A 24,396-nucleotide genomic window follows, 5' to 3' on the forward strand; every position below is an offset into this window, starting at 1 on the left:
TGTAGGGAAGATGTTTAGAGCTAATAGCAGGAGAGGATGATCTCATTGTTCAGGCAGTTACATGCCATCTTGGAAAAAACGGAAGCCCTACAGCCTCTGCCCAATTTGCTGGGCAGGTTGCTTAAGCCCATCTTTTCATGGGGGATTGTTGGCTTCTGGTTTGCATTTCCTAAGTGTCCCATTAGGAAGTGTCTGTCATACTCTTTGGTCTGGTTTGTGAAGTGCTGAGCATTGCAGTTAAAGCCTGTGGGCTGTCATACCTGTAGAATATGAAATGTTCATAAGAGTGCTACCAAACAAATGCTACAAAAACTTAATTTAAGGTATCTTGATACTGGCTTTCAAAATCAGTGAATAATTATGATGGAATGGGGGGATGAGATCCACCTTCTGCCAGTGAGGGCTGTATAGGTAATTGCTGGCTGCAGGGATATCCAGAGACTCTGGGTCCCAATCCTGGGGCCCTGTTTCTTCTGCTGGCCCAGCCCTGCTTCTCCTGCACTTCTTGGTGCTTTCCAACCTGCCAAGTGCTTGGTGGTCACCACCTTTTCTCACTGGCTTGTGGTTTTGGTTCTTTTGGGCCAGTGAGTGTTGTCTTCAAATGATAGAATTTCTTAGACAGTTTTGCTGTTCGTCTCTTTGAGATTTCATGCATTCCTCAGGTGATGGCAGCAGCTTTTTTTTTTCCTCTTGGAGCTAAAAATGTGACATAGAGATGAGCAGAGGACATATGCTGTCCTTAACCATGTCATTTCTAAGGAGATCTGAGAAACCTCTTTATGTAGTACAGTTGTTCACACACTGAGGAGCTGCTGGTTATTCAGTGATGTGAAAAGCTGTTGTTGACAGTAAATTATAAAATAGTTTCTTATCCTCTGGACTTTCATGCTTCCCTCTTTGGATGACGGAGGGGGGTAGAGTGTAGAGCACAAGTGGGTGAAACAGGGCAAAGAACTTGGAATGTTGTAGCTGCTGAAAGCTTTCATTTGCATATATGGACTTATTTGCAGTTCAAGGACTTATTTTTCTCTTTCTTTATAGATAGGTTGGTGTTCTTCCAGCTGATGCATATTGTGTTTTTCAACAGCTGCCACCTTCCCTCTAGAGGTTGCTTACTGTTTTAACTACAACGGAGCGATTTCTGGATCTATATTTAACAACTTAAAGATGTTGCTTGGCTGAAACATGCTATATGCTCCTATCTTAGGCTGGATTTAAGTCTGTCTCACCAGCTGATGTTCACTATTACTAGTCTTTAAGACAGTGCTGAATGGCAAAGCAGAGGAATCACCAGATGTATCCTCCATGCTTGGCAGTCTGCAACCAGGGAATCAAAGCGCTGCTCCGAGATTGTTGTAGGACTAATGGGTTTTTAACAGTGCTGATTTATCCCTTTGTGCTTTTTTTTCCCCCTCAGGATCCCTATGGTGTGGCAGTAGGAGGAACAGTGGGACATTGCCTATGCACTGGTTTAGCAGTTATTGGAGGGAGAATGATAGCACAAAAAATTTCTGTTAGGACTGGTAAGTGAAAGCTCACTCCAACCAAAAAAATGTAATGCTGGTAATGTTTGTGGTGTAAAGGGCTGCATGCTTGGGAATGGTGTTTCTCAAAACTTTTGGAAAACCCGTAAACTGGTGGTTTGGATTTTTTGGGGACTTTTTTTGAGCCTGTCTTACATCCCACCTTGTTTTGCTTCACTATTAGCTACTCCTTTTAGGAGACCAAAGGAAGGAAATACACTATTTTGAATGGTCAGTATTTATTGTTTGACAGTGGATAATAGAAATTCTGTTGCAATTCTGAGTCTAGGCCATCAGGTGAGCAAGAGAACTGCATACTAGTGACTTATACCAGCCATATAAAAGCCTTAAAAGCTACTCTGTGTGGCATAAATGTTTTTTTTTTTTATCATACCTGCTATCTGCAACAGGCAGGACCAGTAAGGTTGCATTGGGTTGTTTGTTTTTGCTTAGCTTGGGTTGCAGCTTGCTTCCACTGTCAGTCCTATGATGTGGGAGATTTCTTGCTCCCAAGAATAATCCTGTGAAGCTGTTTCCTATATATGTTAATTCAGAATATTTATTCTGTAGTTGCAGAGGTGGTAAAAAAACCCAACTGCGTTGCTTAAAGTGAAACAGGCATGCTGTTGTGTTTGTTTTCCGAGGAAGGTGGTGACAAAATGCTAATCTAACAATGATTTCATATGTGCCAAGCACAGTGTGGATCTTGAGCCACAGGAATAGCCTTAGATTAAACCAAAGATCCTTCTAGCATGTTAGTTTGTTTAAAGAGTCAGAGAACATATACAGTGGTGCTTTCCCAGAATTCTGTCCCAGTCTCTAGCAGATTGTGGCCATTGCAAGCAGTTAATGTTTTTGATACTTTTTCTTTCAATACAGTTGCCTAAAATGTGCAAAAAATGCTAATTATGTCAGTCCCAATTGATGGCTTGCTATGGCATGAGAGTATTCTATCCTATTTTCTGCCCTACAGCCAAATACTCAGCAGCACTTGTTAACCTAGTTTTATACTGGCTCAAGTAATGAGTAAAACAAAGCTTCCTTCTGTGGGCCAGAATATATTCTTGGAGATGCAGTTAGACAGTGGGTTGGCATATGGGCATCCCCATACTGAGCTGGAAACAACATCCACTGCTTGTAGCACAGATTTTTAAGTAAGGTTATTTGGGAATCAGACATTTAAAAAAATAAAGTCTGTAATGTGTCATGGAAGATAATTACTTTTTGATATCTAATTTCATCTTGGTTTGTGTTTCCTTTTCAGTGACAATCATAGGAGGCATTGTCTTCTTAGCATTTGCATTTTCTGCACTATTTATAAGTCCAGACTCTGGTTTTTAAAATTTTTCATTGCTGTAAAAGAACAAGGATTGGAAGCATCAAGCAGTTTTCCTTGTGCATTTTTGTATATAATGTACAGAATTCCAGTTAAACAAGTGCTGAAGATGACACACTGAACTTTTTATAGCGGATGATTCATGGGACTGATGCATTTATGGACAGCTTCTGCAGTGGAGATCTGCTGATTGTCTGGTTTGTTTGTGCTGTGGTGCCTGCTCCCACAGTGGGATTTGAGTGGTTTTCTCACTTGCTGGACCCAGCTCAGCTGAGTTCAAGGATCTACTCTCTGAAGTATTGAGAATTCCTCTTTTCTTCTTCCATTACACACAACCACCTTTCCTGTTTCTTCAAGAGCTGATTCTTCAGGCGTCTTAAAGCAGACTGTGTCTTGTTCCATGTTGCTCAACAGCAGGTGTTAAGGAGAAAACTGCTGGCTCCCACCTCCAAAGATGGTGGTTCCATGGTGCACCTGAGGCTGGATAATCTAACCAACAAGAAAGCTGGGAGCAGTTCCTATGCCATCCAGTGGCTGAGCCAACCAACAGAGAATGTTACAAACTTAATTTAGAGGGAAAACTTCTTAATCAGGGATTTTTATCAGGAAATTGATGTGGGGTGATTAACAACCTACTGTGTTCAATATGCAATCTGGCTGGAGCTAGTATTATTTGACTTTTTTTTCTTTTTTTTGATTTTTAAATATTGAGGTATATAGAAAGTAATGAAGTAGTCCAACTTAACCATATTCCATTCCCAGGATTGCGCAGTAACAGAATTCTTAGGTTTAGATGTGTTCCTGATTTTTCTTTTTAGGAATAGAAATGTAATCTGGAAGAGTATTAATAAAACATAGTGTCTCCATTTGTATTACTTTCAGTATTGTTTCTGATGGCTGCCAGAATTCCTGCCACAAAGATTTACCTAGTGATAATGTACTTAAGGTGAGGAAAGTTTGCCAAATTTATTTTGGTTACTGATAAATGGCAGTGTTATAAAGACCTTGAAAATGTTGAGTGCTGAAGGTACATGGGTTGCAGAAATACATGCTTATCTCTGCTCTCCAATGGTGATTTGGATTCTGAGCCTGTATAACCCACTAAGAGCTACCTTGTAGCAGTCTTGGAAGATAGAAGACATGGTTTCTAATATAATGAATCTGCCTTTTTTTGAAGCTGAAGTAATATGGAGCATTACAAATTTGACCATTCCATTTGTATATCACAAACAGAGCAGCCCCTAATCCTTCTTTTAGGTGTCTCTTCCCAGAAAACCCCTTAATGCCACATTTCTGAAACTCTTAAGACCATAGCAGTGCAATGCCAGGCATGCACAGTGGTATGAAAACAGGCTGCCATTTCAGGCTCCAGGTCTGCATGTTCACATCTTGGCCCAAAGGAACTGCATTGGTTTGCTGGTGAGATTTTTTTTTTTATTGTTTTAAGGGGGTTTTTTGTTGTTGTTTTTGTTCTCTTTTGAATCAAACTTTGTAGCCAAAACCTTCTTTCCCACACTCTGAGGACCCACGCTGCCCATGATGAGTTTCAACTCCTGTAGGGAGTGCATTTGTAGCAGAGGTCATGTTAAAACAGGGCAGGAACAGGCATCTGCAGGGAAAAGCCTAAACTTCTAACTGTGGGACACCTGCTTGTTGTGTTAATCAGAAGCAGTGCCGCTGTACGTTCACACAGATCTGTCCCAGGTAGCGTAACTGTGGTGCCACCTGATTTTTCTTTTTAGGAATAGAAATGTAATTGGGAAAAGACATGGAAATTTTTTACTCAAAATCCAAAAAGCCAACCCAGTTGGCCATGCTCTAATTGTAGAAGCTTCCCGAAGTTTGTGTGTGCTGCTTAATGCTATTTTTGGTATGAAAAGATAGGATTGTAGGATCAACAGGAGAATGAAGCTCTTTAAGAGGTTGTTTGTAGAGGGGAGTGTGAAGTTGCAGAACAAATCTCTGCAACTTCCACATCTATATTTTACTATTACAGACTTACACAGATGCCAGGTACTGGTTTGGCCTAGTCAAAGCAATGTATTTGGGTGCTCTCAAAGACCAGCTAGGCAGGTTAGTTTGAGTAGTGCTGTTTGGGTAGCTTTTTGTTTTTTTTTTTTTTTTTTTTTTTTTGCACAAACTGACGTTTTGGAAGTTTTGCATGAAATCAGATAGCTCATGAAATTCTTTGAAAGGTGCTTTAGTAGTTGCTGCTAGTTACAGTGATTGAACATTGTCAGTGCCTGTTGGAATTTTTCACGGTTTAAAGAATTGAGTTGGGATGCAAGGAAGGACTGTTGAAGGTGATGGAGGGCTCCAGTGACATATTCTTAGTAGTGCTGTGTCTTACTGTGCAGTTTCCCGCACAGACTTGGCCTTGTTGCTCCACAGTGTCTCTAAGGACTTGCACCCTGGCCAGCTCTCACCTGTTGGCTGGGTCAGGGTCTGGGATTTTAGCAGTTTTCATCAGCCTTCTTGTCATCCTAGCATATTGCCAGTGGAGAGGGGTGTGCTGCTGTACTGTCTCAAAAATAGCTGGATATTTAGGATATAGGCAATATATAGTGTGTATGGGCATTTTTATATAAGGTAACGAGCTGAAGTTTTGATTGCCACAATCCTGAGCACTTTCTTGTTCTTTTGTAGCTGGAGAATGTGAAATGCAGTGAGTGAGAGCTCAAGTGCTGAAGGGGGAAGGCTCTGCAAACCGTTGCATCTGCAACATGGGAAACGGGCAGCTGTCCACCACAGGCTTCCCGTCCATCCTGCAGCTCTCCCTGCTGGGGTGAGATGCAGCTGATTTCAGCTGCTACCAAAGGAACCTCGAAAGCAGCATCTAAAGCAGGAATTTACATCTCTGACTGCACATTGCACGCAGCAGAGGTTTCCAAATGCACACTGCCAGCAACTGCTCATTTCCAGGCAATAGAACTAAAATGGAAATGATGGTCAGTTCTACTGGAATGGAAAATTCTCACATCAATGGAAATGTTTACAATGAGAAAAACTTGTGATTGTTATTTTCAAAAGTGCCTATTCCCAATCCTTAGGTAAAGCCTGTCTCATTACTCTGTATATGGCAAAGTGCAATTAGCAAGGACTAAGGTAAACATCTAGTCTTCCATCCTGCCAGGACAAAGTTTTTCAAAGGAAACCTGTTGAACTGAAGTACAGTACCAGGTCACGAGCAAGCCTGCTCTTCCTAGGGTAATGCCGGAAGGTGTCTGAGTGCTGGGCTGGTGCCTGGGCTTGTTGTTTTGAGATCTATGAGTCAGACACCAAGTCAGAAAACCAGAAGTGAGAGAGGGGCTGTGTTCCCTGAGCACTGTAAGAGGCAGCCTGCTGCCATACAGGCTCTCCCTCACCTCAGCTGCCCCTCCAGCTCAGGCTAGCTCTGGAACGCTGCCACTGGATTCATGTGAGCGGTTTTAAAACATGTTTCCAGAAAGAGATTGGTAGTTCAGTGTACCTCCATGTTTGTCCCAGATACTGTATATTAGAAAAAAAAAAGATACTGAATCAAGAGGATCAGACTCTTTCATCCTAATATAATCAGAGTTATCCTTAATTTCCAGAGCCATGGAAATAATGATGTAATGGCACTTGCTGTACTGACATGGCATTTTTCCAGAGATGACCGTGGTACGTTACAGCTCCAGGCTCCTGCTAATGTAGATGTACGTTCCCGTAGCATTTCCCATTGACGTGGGCATGTACTATAGCTGTGGTATCTTTGGGATTACTTCAATTTACTTCCCAAGTGAGAATGTCTGTGCCAAAGGGTCTGACAGTGACAGAGACTGTGTGCTACAAAGAATTCTAGGAAGGCTCTTGCTATTATATGTTACCCTCAAACAGCTGAAATGATCTGGAATTAATATCACTAATGCCTGAGAGTAAGAAGTGCAACTAACCTTTGGATTGCTAATCTTTACAAGTACTTAACAGCTTCATTCTCATATGAGCATGGCTTTTGTTTTCAAGATTGCATGACAGCAAAATGCCATTGAATAGCATTGCTTCAGGTGTGGCAGCAGTTCTAATTACCACTCTTTCTCCTGATAAATTTATGGAAAAATACACTCCTATTTCCAAAGTTCAGTTTTAAGAAAACTGACAGTTGTGCTTGCTACGTGCTCTCAGTCTTATCACTGATGGGTGGTGACAGTTCTTAATTACAGCTACAGCATTTTTACAGCTGACTTTCACTCTGGGGCACGGGGGCCTCATGCCATATAGAAGTAATATACAACTTGCACAACTATTATTTAATTCTCAAAGGCAAATGCTCAATATCTTCCTCTGGGCATCCAGTGTGGTATTCCAGAAAAAAAAAGTACTGCAGACTGTAAAAATGGCTAAGTGTATTTATCATTTTCTCCAGGAATTCAGTTTCAATTACAGAATTTTCTTCCCACCCTCCTTTCCTTGAACATTTAATTAATTTGGAATTATTAATGTTTGCACTTTGATCAGTGAAAAAAGGGTCAGACCACCCTGACAGGTTACATATTATCACACAGCTCTCAACAAGTTGTGCTTGCTGCTAAATGCAAGTCTCTGCTTCCTTGCTCAGTGCCATAGCCAACATTTCAGACCACCTCTACTTTAAAAATAGTAATTTTTGACATTTCACCAGCAGAAGAAATAGCCAGGGAAGGGAGTGGCACCAATTTAAAGAGAGGGGAGTTTTGCCTGTGACAGAAAGTGAGGGAAGGGCTATGCCCATCCAAACACGCTGCAGTGCTGCTCCATCCTTTGGCAAGAACAGGGACTGTAGACAGGAAGGTGTGAAAGCAGTTTTAAGTTGTGCACACTCAATCCAGTGCTGTGTGTGTAAATTCCAAGGCAGTAATGTAAACACACAAATCAGAGGTCTCTAGCCTTTAGAGTGGGGCATCAGTTTATAAAGAGATACAGAGAGAAGACAAGGAAAAAATACAGTATGCATTTTTACTGAAATCTCACAAGTCATTTGTCTGGGTAGGGGAGAGAAGATAAAAGTGACATCAAGCAACTTCTCACAAGTCAGTTCTGTGGGTGGGGGAGAGAGAGTGCCTTTGGTACAGTCGTGGGAAGGGTAAGAGCGCTTCACTGTGAAACTTGGATAAAACTGACATCAAGCAACTCAGAAAAAAAATTTCTATAACCTTAGAAGCTAGAGAAAGCAAAATTTTAAATGAGTTACATTTATTCAGTTAAAAAATTGACAGTTAGTAATGGTCACATGAACACCAGGGAACTGTATCTACATTTCCTGACGTCAATATGAACGGCACTAGGGTTTTTCTGTTTGTTTTCTTTTACGTATATAAATCTAATGCCAGTTAAAAAAATACAAAACAAAACTGAAACCCAAGACACTGTGAAATCAACACTGCTTAAAAACTCAAATTTCAATCTGATATATTTGAAAATAAATATTTTTTACCTTTCTTGTTAGAAAAAGACAACTCGCCAACTGCTTTCAAAGCAGTTACACCTTTAAGACCATTCCCAAAAATGTTTCATAAATAATTACCCATTGATTGATTGTCTATTAATGCAGCATCTCTCAGTCATAGCTGGGGTCTCTGTATTAGGCCATAAAGTATTTTTTTCAGACACAGTGTTTTGTTCCCCCCCCCCTTCCTTTTTATTTATATCTTTGAATATAGCATATCATGCTGGCAAAATTCATGCAGGTGGCATAGCATGAAGTATCACAGAGCTTAAAATCACCTGTTTAAAAAAGAAAAAGACAAGGAATGTAGTGTTAAAAATCATGATCGTGAAAAAGCAACTATCCAGTCTCATGGACAACCAAGTCAATTTCAAATGTTCTCTCACAGTTGTCTCATCTACTATGATTTGTTTAAATATGTCTTTTTTAATCCAAATTCATTTCATTCTTTTCAATTTTTTCCACCAGGGATAAGTAAAAAAATAAAAGGTTAATTATTAAAACTAGTCTCTTTTCCCTTTTAATTAAAATAACCATTTTCCAGCCCTCTGACTGTACATCTAATTTTAATAATTATTTCAAATAGAGAAGCTTATGAATCTGACATGTTTGACATCTCCTGATGCCGTGACATTTAAAACACTCATAACAATACCTGGGTTAAATCTCTGAAAATATAAATGATTCTTGAATCGACTTCTAACATTTGAAAAAGGCCACATCTTTAAACCTTCAGACCATTCTCACACAATTTATAATCCTAAGGGACACTTAGAATTACTGAGCAGGCAAATGAGCCTCCAGATGATTCTCTCTCATAGGCAACTGTGCAACTTAAAAAGCCTCCTTCCAAGGAAGCTATCATCACTAATCCCTTCCCCATGCCATATAAAACACAAAGGCAACTGGTTTTAGAAGCCTTTTTAATCCTGCACTTTGAGCCTCAAAGGATCACCATAAAGAAACATTTTCCAGAAATGTCTCTCTTGACAGTTTTATGTGTTATTCCTTGATGCCCCCACTTTTTAACAGTTTCACTGACTAAAGAAATAAACTGTTTTTCAAATAGTCTTTTCAGTAAAGTGCTTGTTATTACTCAAAAAAAACAAAACAACAACAAAAAAAAGAGAAAGTGCTATTTAAGTCTTAAGAGAATTTCTTCCTGTGAAAAACTGCCTGATATATCTTTATTTTATTCATTTTTACATAAAGCTGAAATGAAACCTATTTCTTGTAAGGATACTGGGTTACTAATTTTGGTGTTTGGCAGTAGGCAAGATGCCCACAGAAGGTGGTGACACACTGGAACCGTAGTGCAGAAGGTAAACCTTCTAGATGAAGTGGAAGGCATATGGAGAGTTCCTACTAGAATCCTTTCATATTTATATACAAATATAATATATATTAAATATAATATAAAAATAGCTATATTCTTTTTTCTCTCTGAAGTTATCCCAGACACTTTTCTTCAAAGCCTCACCCACTGCAGACAATGTCTGTCTCCTAAACTCTGTGCAAATGCTGCCCTTTTCACTCCATTATGTATCACCAGCCCCTTTCTTTACAAATACAATCCTCCCCTTAACAGACTCCTTCCCTTCTGTCAGAGTCCTTCTGTAACATTTCTGCTCCAGAACCTGCAGCATCACAGCATTCATTGTCGTGCTGTTTATCAGGATGTTGCAAATAAGTCTGTAGTAAATGAGCTGGGCAGAAGCAAAAGGCTGCTTAAGAAAGAGGCAATGGCCTGATCCTCTTCTCACTAAAACTCAAGGACAGTTGATTCAGCAACAGGGGAAGCTGCAGACCTGTTAAACATATATTTTTTTAGTCACTGCTTGTGAACAAAGCATCTGCATACTTGCACACAATCTGGACCAAGTTCTACACACTTGCTTTTGTAAAGTTTCTTAGAATTTCTCCATCTTCTATCCTTTCTCTGCTAGCTGGTAGTTCTGTAATTGAATGACCTCTCTCTGAGGCTACAAAAAGCTTCTTGATCAAAGCATACATTTCTATAGTTCCCTTTCAGCAGCCACGCTATCCCATCATCTAATTTCTCTCTCCTAGTTTAGCCTTTTTACTGACAGACCTATAGCAGCACACCCAGAGTATTTGGGAAGGGGGGAATGGGAAGAGAAGTTGAAATGAAGCTTTATATAAAAAGCTGCATCATTAACTGTCTGGCATCTCTAATTTCTGTAATTCTCAGTACAATAGCTTAATACACCTATTTTACCACTATTCAGTAGTTCTAACAGCACTATTAAAGCTCTCCCAGTTTTCGTTTTTAGTGCTATATTTTCATTGTAATTGGTTAAATAAATTTGTATCTAACCTATTTTCCATTAGGAAAAGAAGTGATAGCACAGACCTCTAGTCAACGCAGCTTCATATAGAAACAGGTGGAATGGAGTGGTAGGGATAGCAGAGGGAGGCAGGATTTCTTTATATAGAACTTTACAGAAACAGGTCTCTGACAATTATCCCAGTCTGAAGAATGCCAGAAATCCCTTTAAAGAAGGGAAAGTGTTCCTTGCTATGTTTGGTATTGGCATCTGTTCCTTGCTCCAGGTTGCAATAGGCTTCTTGGAGCAGAGAGCAATCTGATTCTCTTTGGTACTGTGTTTCTCACACTCTCCTTCCTTGTTCACTGCTTGGCTTTTTGGTGCCAAACATTTGCATTATGACTGGGGAATAACAAAGGTCTTATGCTGGGACACGTGCAGAGGCAAAGGCTTGCCCCAAGACGTAACCAACGGCATCAAAGGCTTGGCTAAACTGGTATTACCTCTTGCGGGTTTGGTTCATCCAGTAATACAATCAAACTGTTCCATAGTACAAAATAGACCATCACCATTTGGTTACATTCATTCAACTCCTCCTCACTATTCAAGATTAATCCAGCTTTCTCTCCCTAGCACTAGTTTTAACTGCTTTTACTGTTTTTTGTTCTTAATTAATTATCAGATCTATCAGCATTTATTTATTTTCCTCCGAAGTTCTGGTTTCCACAAACTAGTACCATAAAAGCCTACCAACATTTACTTAAATAGCACATATCTGTTGGAACTTTTTATTTTCTTTATAAAGTGAAGTTGCCTTCTGAAGTCTTAGTTCAGTGATATCTCTTAAATCAATACCTGGTAGTGTTAAACACAATCATGATCTCGCCCAAAACACACTTTAAATGCTTCCGAAAATGATTTAAGAAAAAAAAATCAGCTTATTATTCTTCCTTCCGCAAAAAGAGTCCTGTCTTTTAAGGTTTGCTTTTTTTTTTTTTTTAAGAGTATTACCTTAAAGATCTTAGATTTTTTGAGAATCCTCTATTTCTGGCTACTGTCTGAGGGGGAGTACCAGTCAAAAATATTCATGGTCTCAACTCAGACCACTGTTAAAATTAACACAATACAGAAATACCTATGAAGTAGATACACAAGTTTGGTTGACAATGTGCTAAGACTTCAAAATTGAAAATGGTTACAGATTCAAGACATTGTAATTCAAGATGTTCAACATTATCACCTGAATTAAAATCAAGGCACTATGGGTTTTGTTGTTGTTGTTAAAATGACCCTGAATTAGTTCTGACTAATTTTTGAAGGAGAATAAAAAGATTCCAACATGGTTTAACAAGTTACAATTCTCACCACAGAGAAAGTGGTTAAAAAGTGCCCAAAAGGTTATTAAATGTAAATATATTTTTGTGCAAATTACTCCTATAACTGAAACATTCTTGAAAATTACTGTCATTTTTTTTTAAACCTTTTACATAAATATTTCCAACTATGAACTATATCAAAAGATAGCTTTGGGGAATAAAATTCCAAACCATCCGCAAGAAAGCAGTGCAAATTCCTATTTTTCAAATAAAATGATGAATTCATTATGAAATGATGGATGATATTCATGAATCTGAATGTCCTGAACCCTGATGCATGATCACCAGTTCAAACAGCTTCATCAATAATTTAACTTCAAGCAGTCAACTAACCAACACACTATACCTCACCGAACAAACCCTGACATCACGGACAAAGCACAAACAAGAGACTTGTGCCCACATTAAGGGTGAAAATAATGATGCATCATGTTGTAAACAAAAGGGTAGAACAGAGGAAAACATTAGTCTGAGTATGGCGTGAGAATTTAGGGAAACATATTCAAACCTACAAATAACAGATTACACTTTCATGCATCATATAAAATATTTTGCTCTTTCTCCTTTTATGCAGACATATACACAATATTTTACAGCATCTGTACAACAGAGAACTGGATTTCACACAACATTTTCAAAATATTTACTGTCCTGTAATCATCTGAAAAAAAATTAGATGGTTTTTGGACTATATTTCTGGCATTTTTTCCTGCTAATTCAAAACAATTGCTTCATGTCCATTTTAATGCTTTAAAAATGTACAGGATTGATAAAAATACCAATATTTTCAGCATCACTCTCATTTCAGTCACATTTGGAGATTTCACCTGGACAAATTACAACATGGCAGCAAATCCTTTAGAACACAGAAACTGGGGCAACTCTTGAAGTTGGCCATGTCCCCATCATCATCTTGTGGCTTTTCTTAGCAGATTCCAGAAGTTAGAAGTAGATCTCAACACCATGGTGTTAGAAAGCCTTCATACTGTTACCTCTGTAGCTTCAGTGCAACTGTTTGTGGGGCAGCCCCTCTTGGCAGTCTGCTTCAAGAAGAGGCAGCACCCACACTACTGTGGCTGAACTTTGGAAGGATCAGTCATCTTGTCAGTTCTGTGTCGTGACAGCTGCTGCTGCTGAGACTGATGCTGCTGGTGGTGGGACTGAGTGAAAGTGCTTTGTTGTAGTGGGAAAGCAGCAGAGAGAATAAGCTGAGCCGACTGATTTCCATGAAGTAACCTGGATGTCTAAAACACAAAAATAGAAAAAAATTATTTTTCCTGCTGCACTAAGAAACACAGGCCTAGCTGCTTTTTAACTTTTCAAAAGGATTCAATCAAAATAAACTTCAGATTTTGCCAGTTAAGCTGAGCAAACAATGCAAAGATTTGTTCATACTAATACATTTAAGCAGTGCATCTGACCAATTAATAAAGCAGCTGTAATTGGTCTTTCTAATTTCTGTGGTGATAGGTAGGAACACACAGAAATTTGTCTTCATTTCAAACCACAAAAGCATAGCACATAGCGGGGCATAAGGAATCTATTTGAGGAAATGCATGGTTGGCACAGATCACATTTATTCCCCATAGACAAAATGCATAGTCAAAGAAAATGCTGCATTTGCAGACCCAAATATTCCCTTTGAAGGAGATTTATTACTACTGGAAATGGTACATAGTTTTAATATTATTCTTCATAGAACAACAACAACAAAAAAAAGATTACTGAGGAAAAGCAATGAAGGATGGGTACAAATGCACTAGGACGTCTCAATTCTGAAATGTTCTGCAGCAGAAAGTAAAGTACATCAACCTGCTCCACCTACAGAATCAGACTGTAAGATGCCCCAGTGAACAGAAGAAAAGGCACTTTTGTCCTTTTTAAAGAGTATTTTCTTCACTTCGAAGTCTAGCACTTTAACAGTTTGTATTAAAAACACTAGACTTTTGCCTAGAAAGAAATTCTAGAGTACCTACAGACCTCTTGGGATCTTCATATTTCACATATCTGTTTCATCAGGATTAAGTCAAACTTGTATAAACTTTTAAATTTAGAAACAGAGATAGAGACACTACCAACCTGCTAAACAGCACTGTTGTTACAGTATTTATCTGACTTGTCAGAGAACACATTCAAATCTGCACTCTGGTTTGATTCAGTTGAAGTCTCCCACTACATAAATGAGTGCTGAAATGCTAGTGAAAGAAAATTTTACTCAGCCCTAATCAGAACTGCATCTATTCCCTGTGCCTATAAATGTAGGTTAAGCCTCCAAATACTTACTGCATTTTTATACACTCCACCTCTGCAGAGGATCCCAGATTTAGTGGAAATGGCATACACAGTACGGAACACTTGCAAAGCAAGAGTTTTTAATTATGTATACTCTTAAAGAATAAAAAAGACAAAATAAATTGACTTTCCCAGAGTAGTCAAAACAATGTTAAGAATGTGCACAAACTACATTTGCACTTTAAAAGACTTTACCTTTTTTTGAAGAAGGCAACATCAGAGGCCAAATTAAGATTTTTTGAACCCATGTTTTCTTGGAGGCACTGCTTCTCTAGTGTTCCAGCCACTACACCTCCTTCACCAACTCCAGCTGCTGGGTGACCCATGTGCCAGTAATTAATCAACAAATGCCAACAGATTTTCCCATCAATTCCTTCTACCTTCTATTTCTTTTTGAGAGTTCCCATTTCTAAACTTCTTGGGGTTTTTTTTCCTTCTCTTTTGACCCAATCTCTCTTCCTTCTCCACTACAACAAGGTTCTTCCCTACTCTCTCCTTACAAAGTTACTTGCTGCTCAGCCTCCCCTGTAGCCTAGACAGAATTTCACCCCTCACGTTATTGGGACATGTCTTGCTTTGGGCTGTGTGCTGCTTTCCAGACCGTATCATCTCTCATGCCTTATTGCATTAATATGTCAATGCAAAGAAAATGTAAACTGTTTTAAAGGAAATACCTGTTTTTTCATCCCATAGTCAATTAAGAGCAATTCAAAGGGAAAAAGATGTAAGATAGGACAATGCATGGAGTGAAACTGCAGGAAAGACCACCTCTCCTTTAAGTAATAGGACTTTAGAGAACAGCTACAGAATAAACTTACCTCATGCATCAGGCTTATTCACAGGTTACTATTTTAAGTGCTTTGTTTTCAAGTAAAGCAACCCTGGATAACCTAAACATGCTGAAAGTGCCAGGACTTGGAAAAATTTGTAGACAACTCTACATTCATTACCTGTAGGAACTGCTGGGGCTGCTGGGTCAGCTGCGACTGAGCTGGTTGTTGAACTGTGGTGAGCTGCTGCTGATGGTCCTGCTGACTTTGCTGCTGCTGCTGCTGCGTTATTGACAAAGTCTGTGTCTGCTGCTGTTGGGCAGCAAAAGTGGGGTAGGCTGTCACCACCTGTCCCATAAACATAGTACTTGGTACCATTACCGCTCCACATGCTACCGGGGCCGTGACAAGTTTTGTTACAAGCTGCTGACCTTGAGAAAATCTGTCAATAGAAAAAGACATTTGGAGTCCCTTCAGGAAAAAAAAAAATCCATGAAGCATCACATACACTTGAGAAAGGCAGATTTCTCAAAGTCATACTTTGCTACAACAACATGGCTTTTGATAAGCCTGCAAATATGTTACTTTGGGCAAAGTTTAGTTTCGGGAGTTGTATCCATACAGCTGAAACACAATCACACAACCTTTTTAATGCTACTTTAGTTACTTTTGTATATGGTGCTGCTGCATAAGCATACCATTATAGAAAGTCATCTTGAAGATTTACCTGATTTGTCTGTCCTGTGTAAAAGTGGTTACTGCAGCAGCATTCTGGTTGTTGTTCTGTGGTAAGCTAGAGGGAACCTGCACCACATTTCCTGCTGTTGGCTGAGAAATCACCATAGTGTTGTACAAAGGTGCCGAGACTGTGTTCTGTGACTGACTGGCAAGAGAAGACTGTTGATTGTGTCCACTAAGTACATTTTGTTGATTATGCTGAAAAGAAATTTTGAGATAGTAAGTTGAAAATAGTCACATACTACAGCTGTCCTCCTCACTGTCACTGCCCACACTTCAAAACTACCAGTGGTTTTCTTCCATTCAAATGAATTCTTAAAGTACACAGGTATTTCTACGTTAACATCTTCTCCTGTTCAGATTATTTTTTTCCCTGAATTTTTCAGCTACTTGCAAACTGTTTGTTCAAAATTCTTTTTATGCCTTTAGTGTCTCTGTGCCCAACTTAGACTAAAATGTGCAAATAATGTCACAAATTTCTTACTTGAAAGTTTGGAACTAGCCTACTGCTGAGATGGTAACACGCACCACTAGTCTGTGTCTTCATAAATCTCAAAAGGAAAGTATGGAATGTGGAAAAGGGTACAAGAGGAGGGTGACCACAGAGATCAGAAGTGTAAGGAGTCTCCATACACATAATGGTCAAACCCATTAGAAGTGTTTGGCATGAAGAACCAGCTTCTATGGGGATACCTCTGACAGAAGACTTGAAAATCATGAGTCAGAAGATGAAAAGTGGAGAGCTGCTCAATATATTTCCCCGTATATGAGGTGGATGACATACTGAAAAAAGCCAACATAATCACATTTCATAGGAAGTAAAGCTGTAGAATTCACTACAAGATACTGCAACTTTAGAAGTATACACAGAATTGAAAGAAACTAAATAAACTCATGGAAGAAAAAGGCTATTACAGTATAGATGTCCTATACCTATTGCATCTGATGGAAAGTGTATGTTCTGTCAAAAAAAAAAATCACACATTCAAAAAAAGGCAAGCTAAAAGTTTTCTTGAGACTGGTCTTTCAAAAAAGTTACTTGTTAATAATTATTTACATACCTAAGTCTTAATGAAAACAAGATCTGAAATTGCATTATCAAGAACCTAAATGCACTTCAATTGTAAAGCTTCAAACATAAAGAAATTAATGACTCAACAGACATTGTTCAAAAGAAATTTGGGAGGGGATGTCGTGGTGCATTCCCCCCTTCTCCTTTCCAGGCCACACTGTGATCTGAGAAATGCTTGTTAGGCCTCGGCCTTGAAGAACCTGAGCTTAGCTCCTCCCGAGCTTATCAGCAGCACGGTTTGCTTCCAGGAACTTGTGCTGCCCAACAAGCATCCTCTTCCTTATGAACAGTCTTGGACACTGTTGTTCTTGCCTGAATGGCATAACTTTCCTGTTCTCACACTTTCAAAGAGAGTGTCGACCCAAACTGTGGTCAGGATGAAACATTGCTATGACTAAAGTCCACTCTCTTGTGACCCTATAAACAGCAGTCCAGAATGAGACCCCTGGAGCCCTCCTGGGCCGCAGCGCGCCTGCAACCAGCAATGTCCCTCTGAGGGGGACGCCTCTCAGAGCCAGCAAACCCTCAGGTCTGCTATACTTGGAGAATCGCCGAACAAGGACTACAAGTCCTGGGCTGATGCCCTGACTCAAGGTCCAACCCTTCGCCCATTGGGAGATGCAAAGGCATCAAAGTGAGTATGTCACTGACCTCTGAATTTTTCACAGGTACCTTGCTTGTACTGACTCTATGTCTGTGTGCATGCACATGCACATATGCTATAGCAAATCTGAGAGAAATGCTGCTTTCTTAGATATCCAAGTAAGTTAGGCCTGTAAATAAGCCTGTGACTTATGACATAAGCTTACTTAAACGCCTCTAAGTGTTGTTCTTTTGCTAAGCTGTTAAGTTCAGCATAAGTTATAACCTAAGTCTTGCCAAGTGTTGCTCTTTCAGTAAGTTGCTAATTATAACTCTGAAGTTATAAGTTAGGTAAAATGCTGTTGAGTGTTGTTCCTCTGTTAAATTACTACAGTTAAGTTATAAATTAAGGTATAAGTTAAGTTAGGTGTGAGTTACATGTTGCTCCTTTGTTAAATTACTAGGTTTAAGTTAAGTGAAGTACTGTTAAGTTTGAGTGCTGTTAAGCTTTTAGGCCATGTTCCTTTTTTATCTTTGCCCTCACTGTCCTTTTGTCACATGCACCAAAACACACACACACATATACTCCCCTAGATAGTTCTCTGTTCATTTCCATTTTGATTGCCTGGATTCTATTTGGTTTTGTTGCTGCTTGTTTTTTCCTTGTGCCTTAACTGCCCTGTAAGTAGTAGAGTGAATCTTGCCAAGGAACTTTGTCGTGCTGTCACTTAATATTAAATTCGGCTTTTGCTGATACCCTTGCCGATAATTTTTTTCAACAATCTCAAACATTCATTCATAACAGGGGAATGTCAGGGAAGCTGTTGTGTTTCAGCTGTGGTTTTGAGCATATATTCTATCCAGCAAAATCAGTAATAGAATTTTACCTGTGTTGCAGTACTCTGCAAAGGCTGCTGCTGTATCATGTGTGGAGTACTTATATGGCCTGTGTTCATCCCACTTTGAGTCTGATTAGTCTGAACAACTTGGCCTTGCATGTTTATTGGTGTAAGCTGCTGAACAGTTGAAGAATTTCCAGAAGGAAGCTGCACAGAACCAAAGTTGAGTCCAGAAGCTGACTGCTGCAAGAACATCTTAAAAAATTCCACAAGTTATAGGGTCAGTATTCAGAGACTTGACACTAACTGGTAAGAATCAGAATCCTCATTTTCTACAGTTCTAAACATTAACATTCAGTATTTATTCCTTCAGAAAAAGTACCATTTAGAGACTAACTAGTAATGTAGTCCACAACTATCTAAAGACAAAACATATTTGAGATCACACTTCTATTTGTAGGCCCTTCAGCAGTAACACTAAATCAGATGAAGGAAATCTCTGAATCAGTAGATCTAGGCATAGCCCCAAAAACATAATCTTCCTTGACAATCAGGAAATCATAATGATTATACTGAACTTTCCAATTGTTGTAATAAACAGAATTCAGCACAAAAATATTTGGTTCTTTACAAAAAGTTAGGCCCGAGCCTATAACAAGGCAGAATGTGCACCACTGAAGTATTCTCTCTAGTTTTCACATTCCTGAACAAGGTCCCTCCTCACTGCAAGGGAAGAGAGCTGTGAATCTCTCCCTGTGAGACATGGATAACGCAGTCTACTGCTGGCATGTTTACACTAGACATCACACAACACTGAAAATGGCACATGCCAGAAACTCCTACTCTTTCAACAGAATTTAAGCAACATACTCAATACTTCCATGAAGTATTTTTTCTACTCTTTAGTCACAATCCAGACTGAAAATATTAAATTATTTCCTTAAAATGTATCCTAGTTTGAGGTGATCACTTTTTTTTGTTTGGGTCTTTTAACTAGAAAAATCCAATAGGGTAATTATTTTCTTCCAAATATAGCTGATAAGACAATGACAGAAATAGAAAAATATATACTGGTTAAAAAAAAATCAGAAATCAGGTAGTCAGCTGCTAGACTGAGTAATGCATCCTCTAGACTTCTTGTCTTTCTGGCTCAACTCCTTCAAGTTTACAATGCACAGTAGAGCCACTCAGCATGATAGGACAGTTTAAGAAACAAAAGCATGGATTTGACACCCTCAGAGCTAAGAAAGAGATGCTCATCTTGAAGATTTTGGATTAATATTCTAATGGCTGAAAAACTTTGCAAGAATTAACAACCACTCCATCGTTCTACATTTATTTAGGTTAAGTCATAAGCTAAGCTTGACCTGCTTAACACTGGGGGATTTCCAGATACATTCAGAAGCAAAACATCAGGTACCTCTGGAACAGCAGCTTCACATACTATGGATTTTAGACATATTAGGCCCAGATGGCAGCTGACAGAGAATATGGAGGATCATGCTGTGCAATTAGGTGCCCAAGACACATTTCAGATGCCTAAATTCTCTACAGATGAAACCTGTGATACACGAACTCACCTGGAGTCCTTGACCATGAACAATTTGAAGCTGCTCTTGAATCTTACGCAACTCTTCCTGCTGCCGATGAATATTTGCCTCTATCATGCGTGTTCTCTGCTCTAGCTGGTCCTTCAGATGCTGCATAGCTCCTAACTGAGCTGAAAACTGAAACACAGGCTGTAGTGCAATGAATAAATTAAAAGCTGAGCAAAAATGACATTTTATTTCCAAGAGGTAAATACAGTCCTCCACAGCAGCAAAGAAATCAAGCACTGCTCTTTACACTACTAATAAACCATAATCTGAGGACCAATTCATTAGTATGAAAACGTCACAGAATTAACATTTAATTGATGCATCAGAATTTGTGAACTAAAAATATCCATAGCATGAGAAACTGACTGTGTGTCCAAATCACACACACATATATATGTAGCCCTAGTAATTTACATGGTGCTGTGGATGTTAAAGCTCTCTCATGTTAAAAATTAGAACTGTGCCAGTTCAAAAAAAAAAAAATTCACCCAGAGCTAAAATATAAAAATAACTTGGGAATACCCTCAATCACAAAATGCTGATGGCTGAGCCCACAGAGAAACTATTTGCCACTTCTATTCCTCCTCAGACATCTGCTACAGGCCCCAAGTCAGTATAACCTTTCGATACCTGTATCCTGTTCTTATTAGAAGCATTTCACAGACCAAGCACCCTTGTGTTATAAGCATATGCCTGAAAGTTACCAGCAGAGTTGATGGATTTTTAAATTCATGCCCTAAAATATTTTAGCTTTAACTATGTTTATGTCTATGTTGCTAATGCGCATGGCTGAAAATTATATCCCCACAAATAACAGGAAGAAAAACATGAAGTAAAAGTGTCAGATTAGGGAATTTGCTCATTTCAAGAGAATAATTTTAAAGATGAATTTGGCAACAAAGGACTCAATTTCTGAAAGAGAAATTAACATTATATTCAGAATATAGAAGCAGAGAATTGTTTAAGATGGAAAAGACTTTAACATCACCAAGGATAATCACTAACCCACCACTTCCAAGTCCAACACTAAACCACGTCTCTAAGTGCCACATCTACATGGCTTTTTAATACCATCAGGGATGGTGACTCCACCAATTCCCTGGGCAGCCAGTGCCCATGACTTGCAGCCTGTTCCAATGACTGGCCACTCTTTCAGTAAACAAATTTTTCCTAATATACAATATAAACCTTCCCTGGTGCAACTCAAGACCATTTCCTCTTACCCTGTCCCTTGTTGCCTAAGAGACCAACAGTTGCCTTACTACAACCTCCTTCCAGGAAGTTGTAGAGAGGAAGTAATGAGGTCTCCCCTCAGCCTTCTTTTCTCCAGGCTGAACAACCCCAGCTCCCTCAGCCACTCCTTGTCTGATTCATGTTCCAGCCCCTTCACCAACTCCATTGCCCTTCTCTGGACTCACTCCAGCACCTCAATGTCTTTCTTGCAGTGAAGGGCTTAAAAGTCAACACAGCACTTGAGATGTGGCCTCACCAGTGCCAAGCATAGGGCCATGATCACTGCTCTGGTCCTGCTGGCCACACTATTGCTGATACAGGCCAGGATGCCATTGGCCTTCTTGGCCACCTGGGCACAGCTGGCTCATGTTCAGCTGCTATTGACCAGCACCCCCAGGTGCTTTTCTGCTGGGCAGCTTTCCAGCCACTCTGCCCCCAGCCTGCAGCACTGCAGGGGGTTGTTGTGACCCAAGTGCTGGACCCAGCACCTAGCCTTGCTGAACACGGCACTTGGCCTTGCTGAACCTCATACAATCGGCCTCGGCCCATTGATCCAGCCTGTCCAGATGCCTCTGCAGAGCCTTCCTACCCTCCAGCAGATCAACACTCTCACCCAACTTGGTGTCATCTACCAATTCGGTACATCTGATTTACATTTACCTCTGCAGACTCACTGATGGTGACCTCAATCCCTTTGTCCAGATCATCAGTAAATATGTTAAACAGGACTGGCCCCAGTACTGAGCCCTGTGGAACCCCACTGGTGACCGGCTGCCGGCTGGACGTAACTCCATTCACCACCACTCTCTAGGCCTGGCAACCCAAACTGTTTTTCACTCAGTGAACAGTACCTGCACCCAAGCCACAGGCAGCCCATTACTCCAGGGGAACGCTGTTCTCTAGGAGAACAAGACTGTTTAAAAAATAATAATAAATCGAGTTAATCCATACCTGAGTCATTCCAGACTGGAGCTGTAGAGTTGCAGGCTGAGATATTGCTGGCTGTGTTACTGGTTGTCCAAGAGACTGTGAGCTTAAAGACTAGGATTAAAAAAATTGTTCCATAATCATAAGAGAATGAACTTCATACTTGACCTGAAGTATTTCTTTAAAGTGTCAAATACAAAACAGTATCATATGAAAATATGATAGAAACTAGTAAATTGTTTCTTGAAATATCTAGCCTTAATTATTAGAGAATTAAGAAAACAAAAGCAACTGATTATCTACATAATATACGCATTATTTCCCGGCTGCTAAAAATATATATATAAGCAGTAGGTATAAAACAGAAATTACAACTATAAATATTTTAGAAGTCTTAATTGTATTAAGGGAAAGACTTTTTCAACGAGTTTGGAAGTTGACACCTTTGATTTATTCTTAAACTAACAATTTTTAGAAATACATCTTTTAATAAGCATTCTGTTTTTGAAGTGAATGTATTAGTTCAATGGGAAAATGAGCACCAAGTACATGAAGCATGACACTTTCTCATACTATCAAGATTTCAGAAAGGATACAGAGGTATTCACTAATATTCTTAGTCATCAATTTGTATGAATTCTCTATAGGGACACACACACAGCATTACACTGGCAATTTTACATATATATGTGCGTGTGTGTGTGTGTATTAAAAAATCCAGAATCACAGAAAGAAGCTCCATGTGAGTGAAAGCAGAGATTCATTCACATTCTTGCAAATACTAATGACAAAACCTAAATACATATATGCTTAATTATTATATTCCTTTAAAATCTAGTGTACCGAAGTTGCATATTGATGAGGCAATTCTAAGAGACATATTCCATGCAAAACTCTTACAGTTTAAACTGTGTTTTTAGAAGAAATAAAACAAAGCTTATATGGATTTAATAATAGCTTTTAAAGGTGAACGACACTGTTTAAGTACATTTTTCTCTGAAGTTACCTGACTGCTCAGAGATGATCTTCTTTGCGCAGTCTTTTCATGACCAGATAAGCTTTGCCTTGGAGGAGTGCTAGTGTCCACTGTCATTTTAGTTGGTGTTGCTGACAATGTTGAGAGTTAGAACAGAAAGAAACATGTTAATAGTTATCTCAATTCTGTAATGCAATAATCAAATCACAGGAAGCTTTTAATGAATAAAAAAACTCTTAAGGCTTGGACTCTTTTTTTTTTCCCCCCCCGACTATCCACCAGTAGTGCAACCTGATGGATTGAAATGGGGTGTTCCAGTGTCTGATATTGTACTCTTAGAAGTAAGTCTTTTTCAGAGTAGTCTGCAGATCTCTGAACCATCAAAAAGGATGTTTTCACTTGCACACCTCTCATAAAATGATTATTAACTGCCAGTTACACATTTAATTAAGTAGAGAAAGCTTTCACTTTCAATAGAAGGCAATTCTATTTTCAACAGTTGGTGCTTACACGAATGATCCGATACTGCAGTATGTGAAGATTTTCTCGAACTCCTGGAAGAAGCAGAAGGTGTAGGGCTAGTATCAAACCTTTCCAGTGCTTCTTTGAGACTCACTGTGTTTATGTGATTGTCAGACCCAGAGTCCTGACTCTGAAGAGACACACATAAATAACAATTATTTCTTTAATTCAGCACACAATGTACATTTCTGCTAGAAAATATCTCAGACCTTGCTGTTTCTAATCAACTGCCTTACACAGGTGACCGTGCAGAAGTACTGGCCTGTTTGATGGCTGTAAGCTCTGTTTCCATTTGAGGCTTTTATCCTTGGAAACCAAAGCTATATAAGCCTAGAAACCAAAACGCATGCAGACTCAGGCCACAAACTGACTACTGAGCTGACCTCCTTCTCTAGCCCCTCAATTCACTCTGAATAACAGTGTAATGAGTGAACTGCTTATTCTTTTGGAAAGGATAAGTTTGTTCCACTAGAAGGAGCACCAACAGATGAAACTTGTGAAACTGCCAAAGGAAAACATTTCTGAACTGTCAGACTAAAACATGACAGATCATATCCACAAGCTTATAACATGCATTGAGCTTCCAAGGGCATTCATTCAAAAATAATTTTGTATACTTCTAAGAAGTGGGACAGAGTCATTGAATTAAACAGTGCCTATTTTCCTATTGTGAATTCCCTCAAGTCAACTTTCTGCGTTGATCTTGGTTTTTCAGATTATGGGTACTTCCAGTAAGGGGAACGTTTATTTAGGAATCTAATGCTGCAGAAATCAGATCTTAATAAAAACTTATGGGTGCTACTGTGTTATAGTATAACTACATGGACATTTATTCCTGAAAAGAGAAGGACATTTTAGGCAGAGTACAGTTCAACACTCTT

General features: G+C 39.2%; 2 protein-coding genes across 9 annotated transcripts in view; one reads left to right on the forward strand and one right to left on the reverse strand.

The window, feature by feature from the left end:
• TMEM165 (transmembrane protein 165) overlaps window positions 1-3,734 on the forward strand; it is a 9,206-nt gene extending 5,472 nt beyond the window's left edge. Inside the window, exons 5-6 of the mRNA XM_008641534.2 lie at window positions 1,418-1,523; window positions 2,788-3,734. Of these exons, the coding sequence (XP_008639756.1) occupies window positions 1,418-1,523; window positions 2,788-2,864 (183 nt within the window). The 3' untranslated portion in view covers window positions 2,865-3,734. The remainder of the gene's footprint in view (window positions 1-1,417; window positions 1,524-2,787) is intronic.
• A 6,875-nt stretch (window positions 3,735-10,609) lies between these two features.
• The window catches only part of CLOCK (clock circadian regulator), a 55,371-nt gene continuing 41,584 nt past the window's right edge, over window positions 10,610-24,396 (reverse strand). For 7 of the 8 annotated variants that reach the window (XM_008641426.2, XM_017744340.1, XM_017744338.1 and 4 more), the window contains 8 exons: window positions 23,504-23,645; window positions 23,024-23,124; window positions 22,042-22,131; window positions 19,840-19,998; window positions 18,308-18,514; window positions 15,756-15,964; window positions 15,209-15,470; window positions 10,610-13,210 (listed from right to left, as the gene is read on the reverse strand). In XM_008641426.2, coding sequence (XP_008639648.1) covers window positions 13,034-13,210; window positions 15,209-15,470; window positions 15,756-15,964; window positions 18,308-18,514; window positions 19,840-19,998; window positions 22,042-22,131; window positions 23,024-23,124; window positions 23,504-23,645 — 1,347 coding nt within the window. In that variant the 3' untranslated portion in view covers window positions 10,610-13,033. The remainder of the gene's footprint in view (window positions 13,211-15,208; window positions 15,471-15,755; window positions 15,965-18,307; window positions 18,515-19,839; window positions 19,999-22,041; window positions 22,132-23,023; window positions 23,125-23,503; window positions 23,646-24,396) is intronic. The other variant, XM_008641427.2, reaches the window with a different exon arrangement.

The sequence above is a fragment of the Corvus brachyrhynchos genome, unplaced genomic scaffold (genome assembly GCF_000691975.1).
Source record: "Corvus brachyrhynchos isolate BGI_N302 unplaced genomic scaffold, ASM69197v1 scaffold17, whole genome shotgun sequence".
Taxonomy (NCBI): Eukaryota; Metazoa; Chordata; class Aves; order Passeriformes; family Corvidae; genus Corvus; species Corvus brachyrhynchos.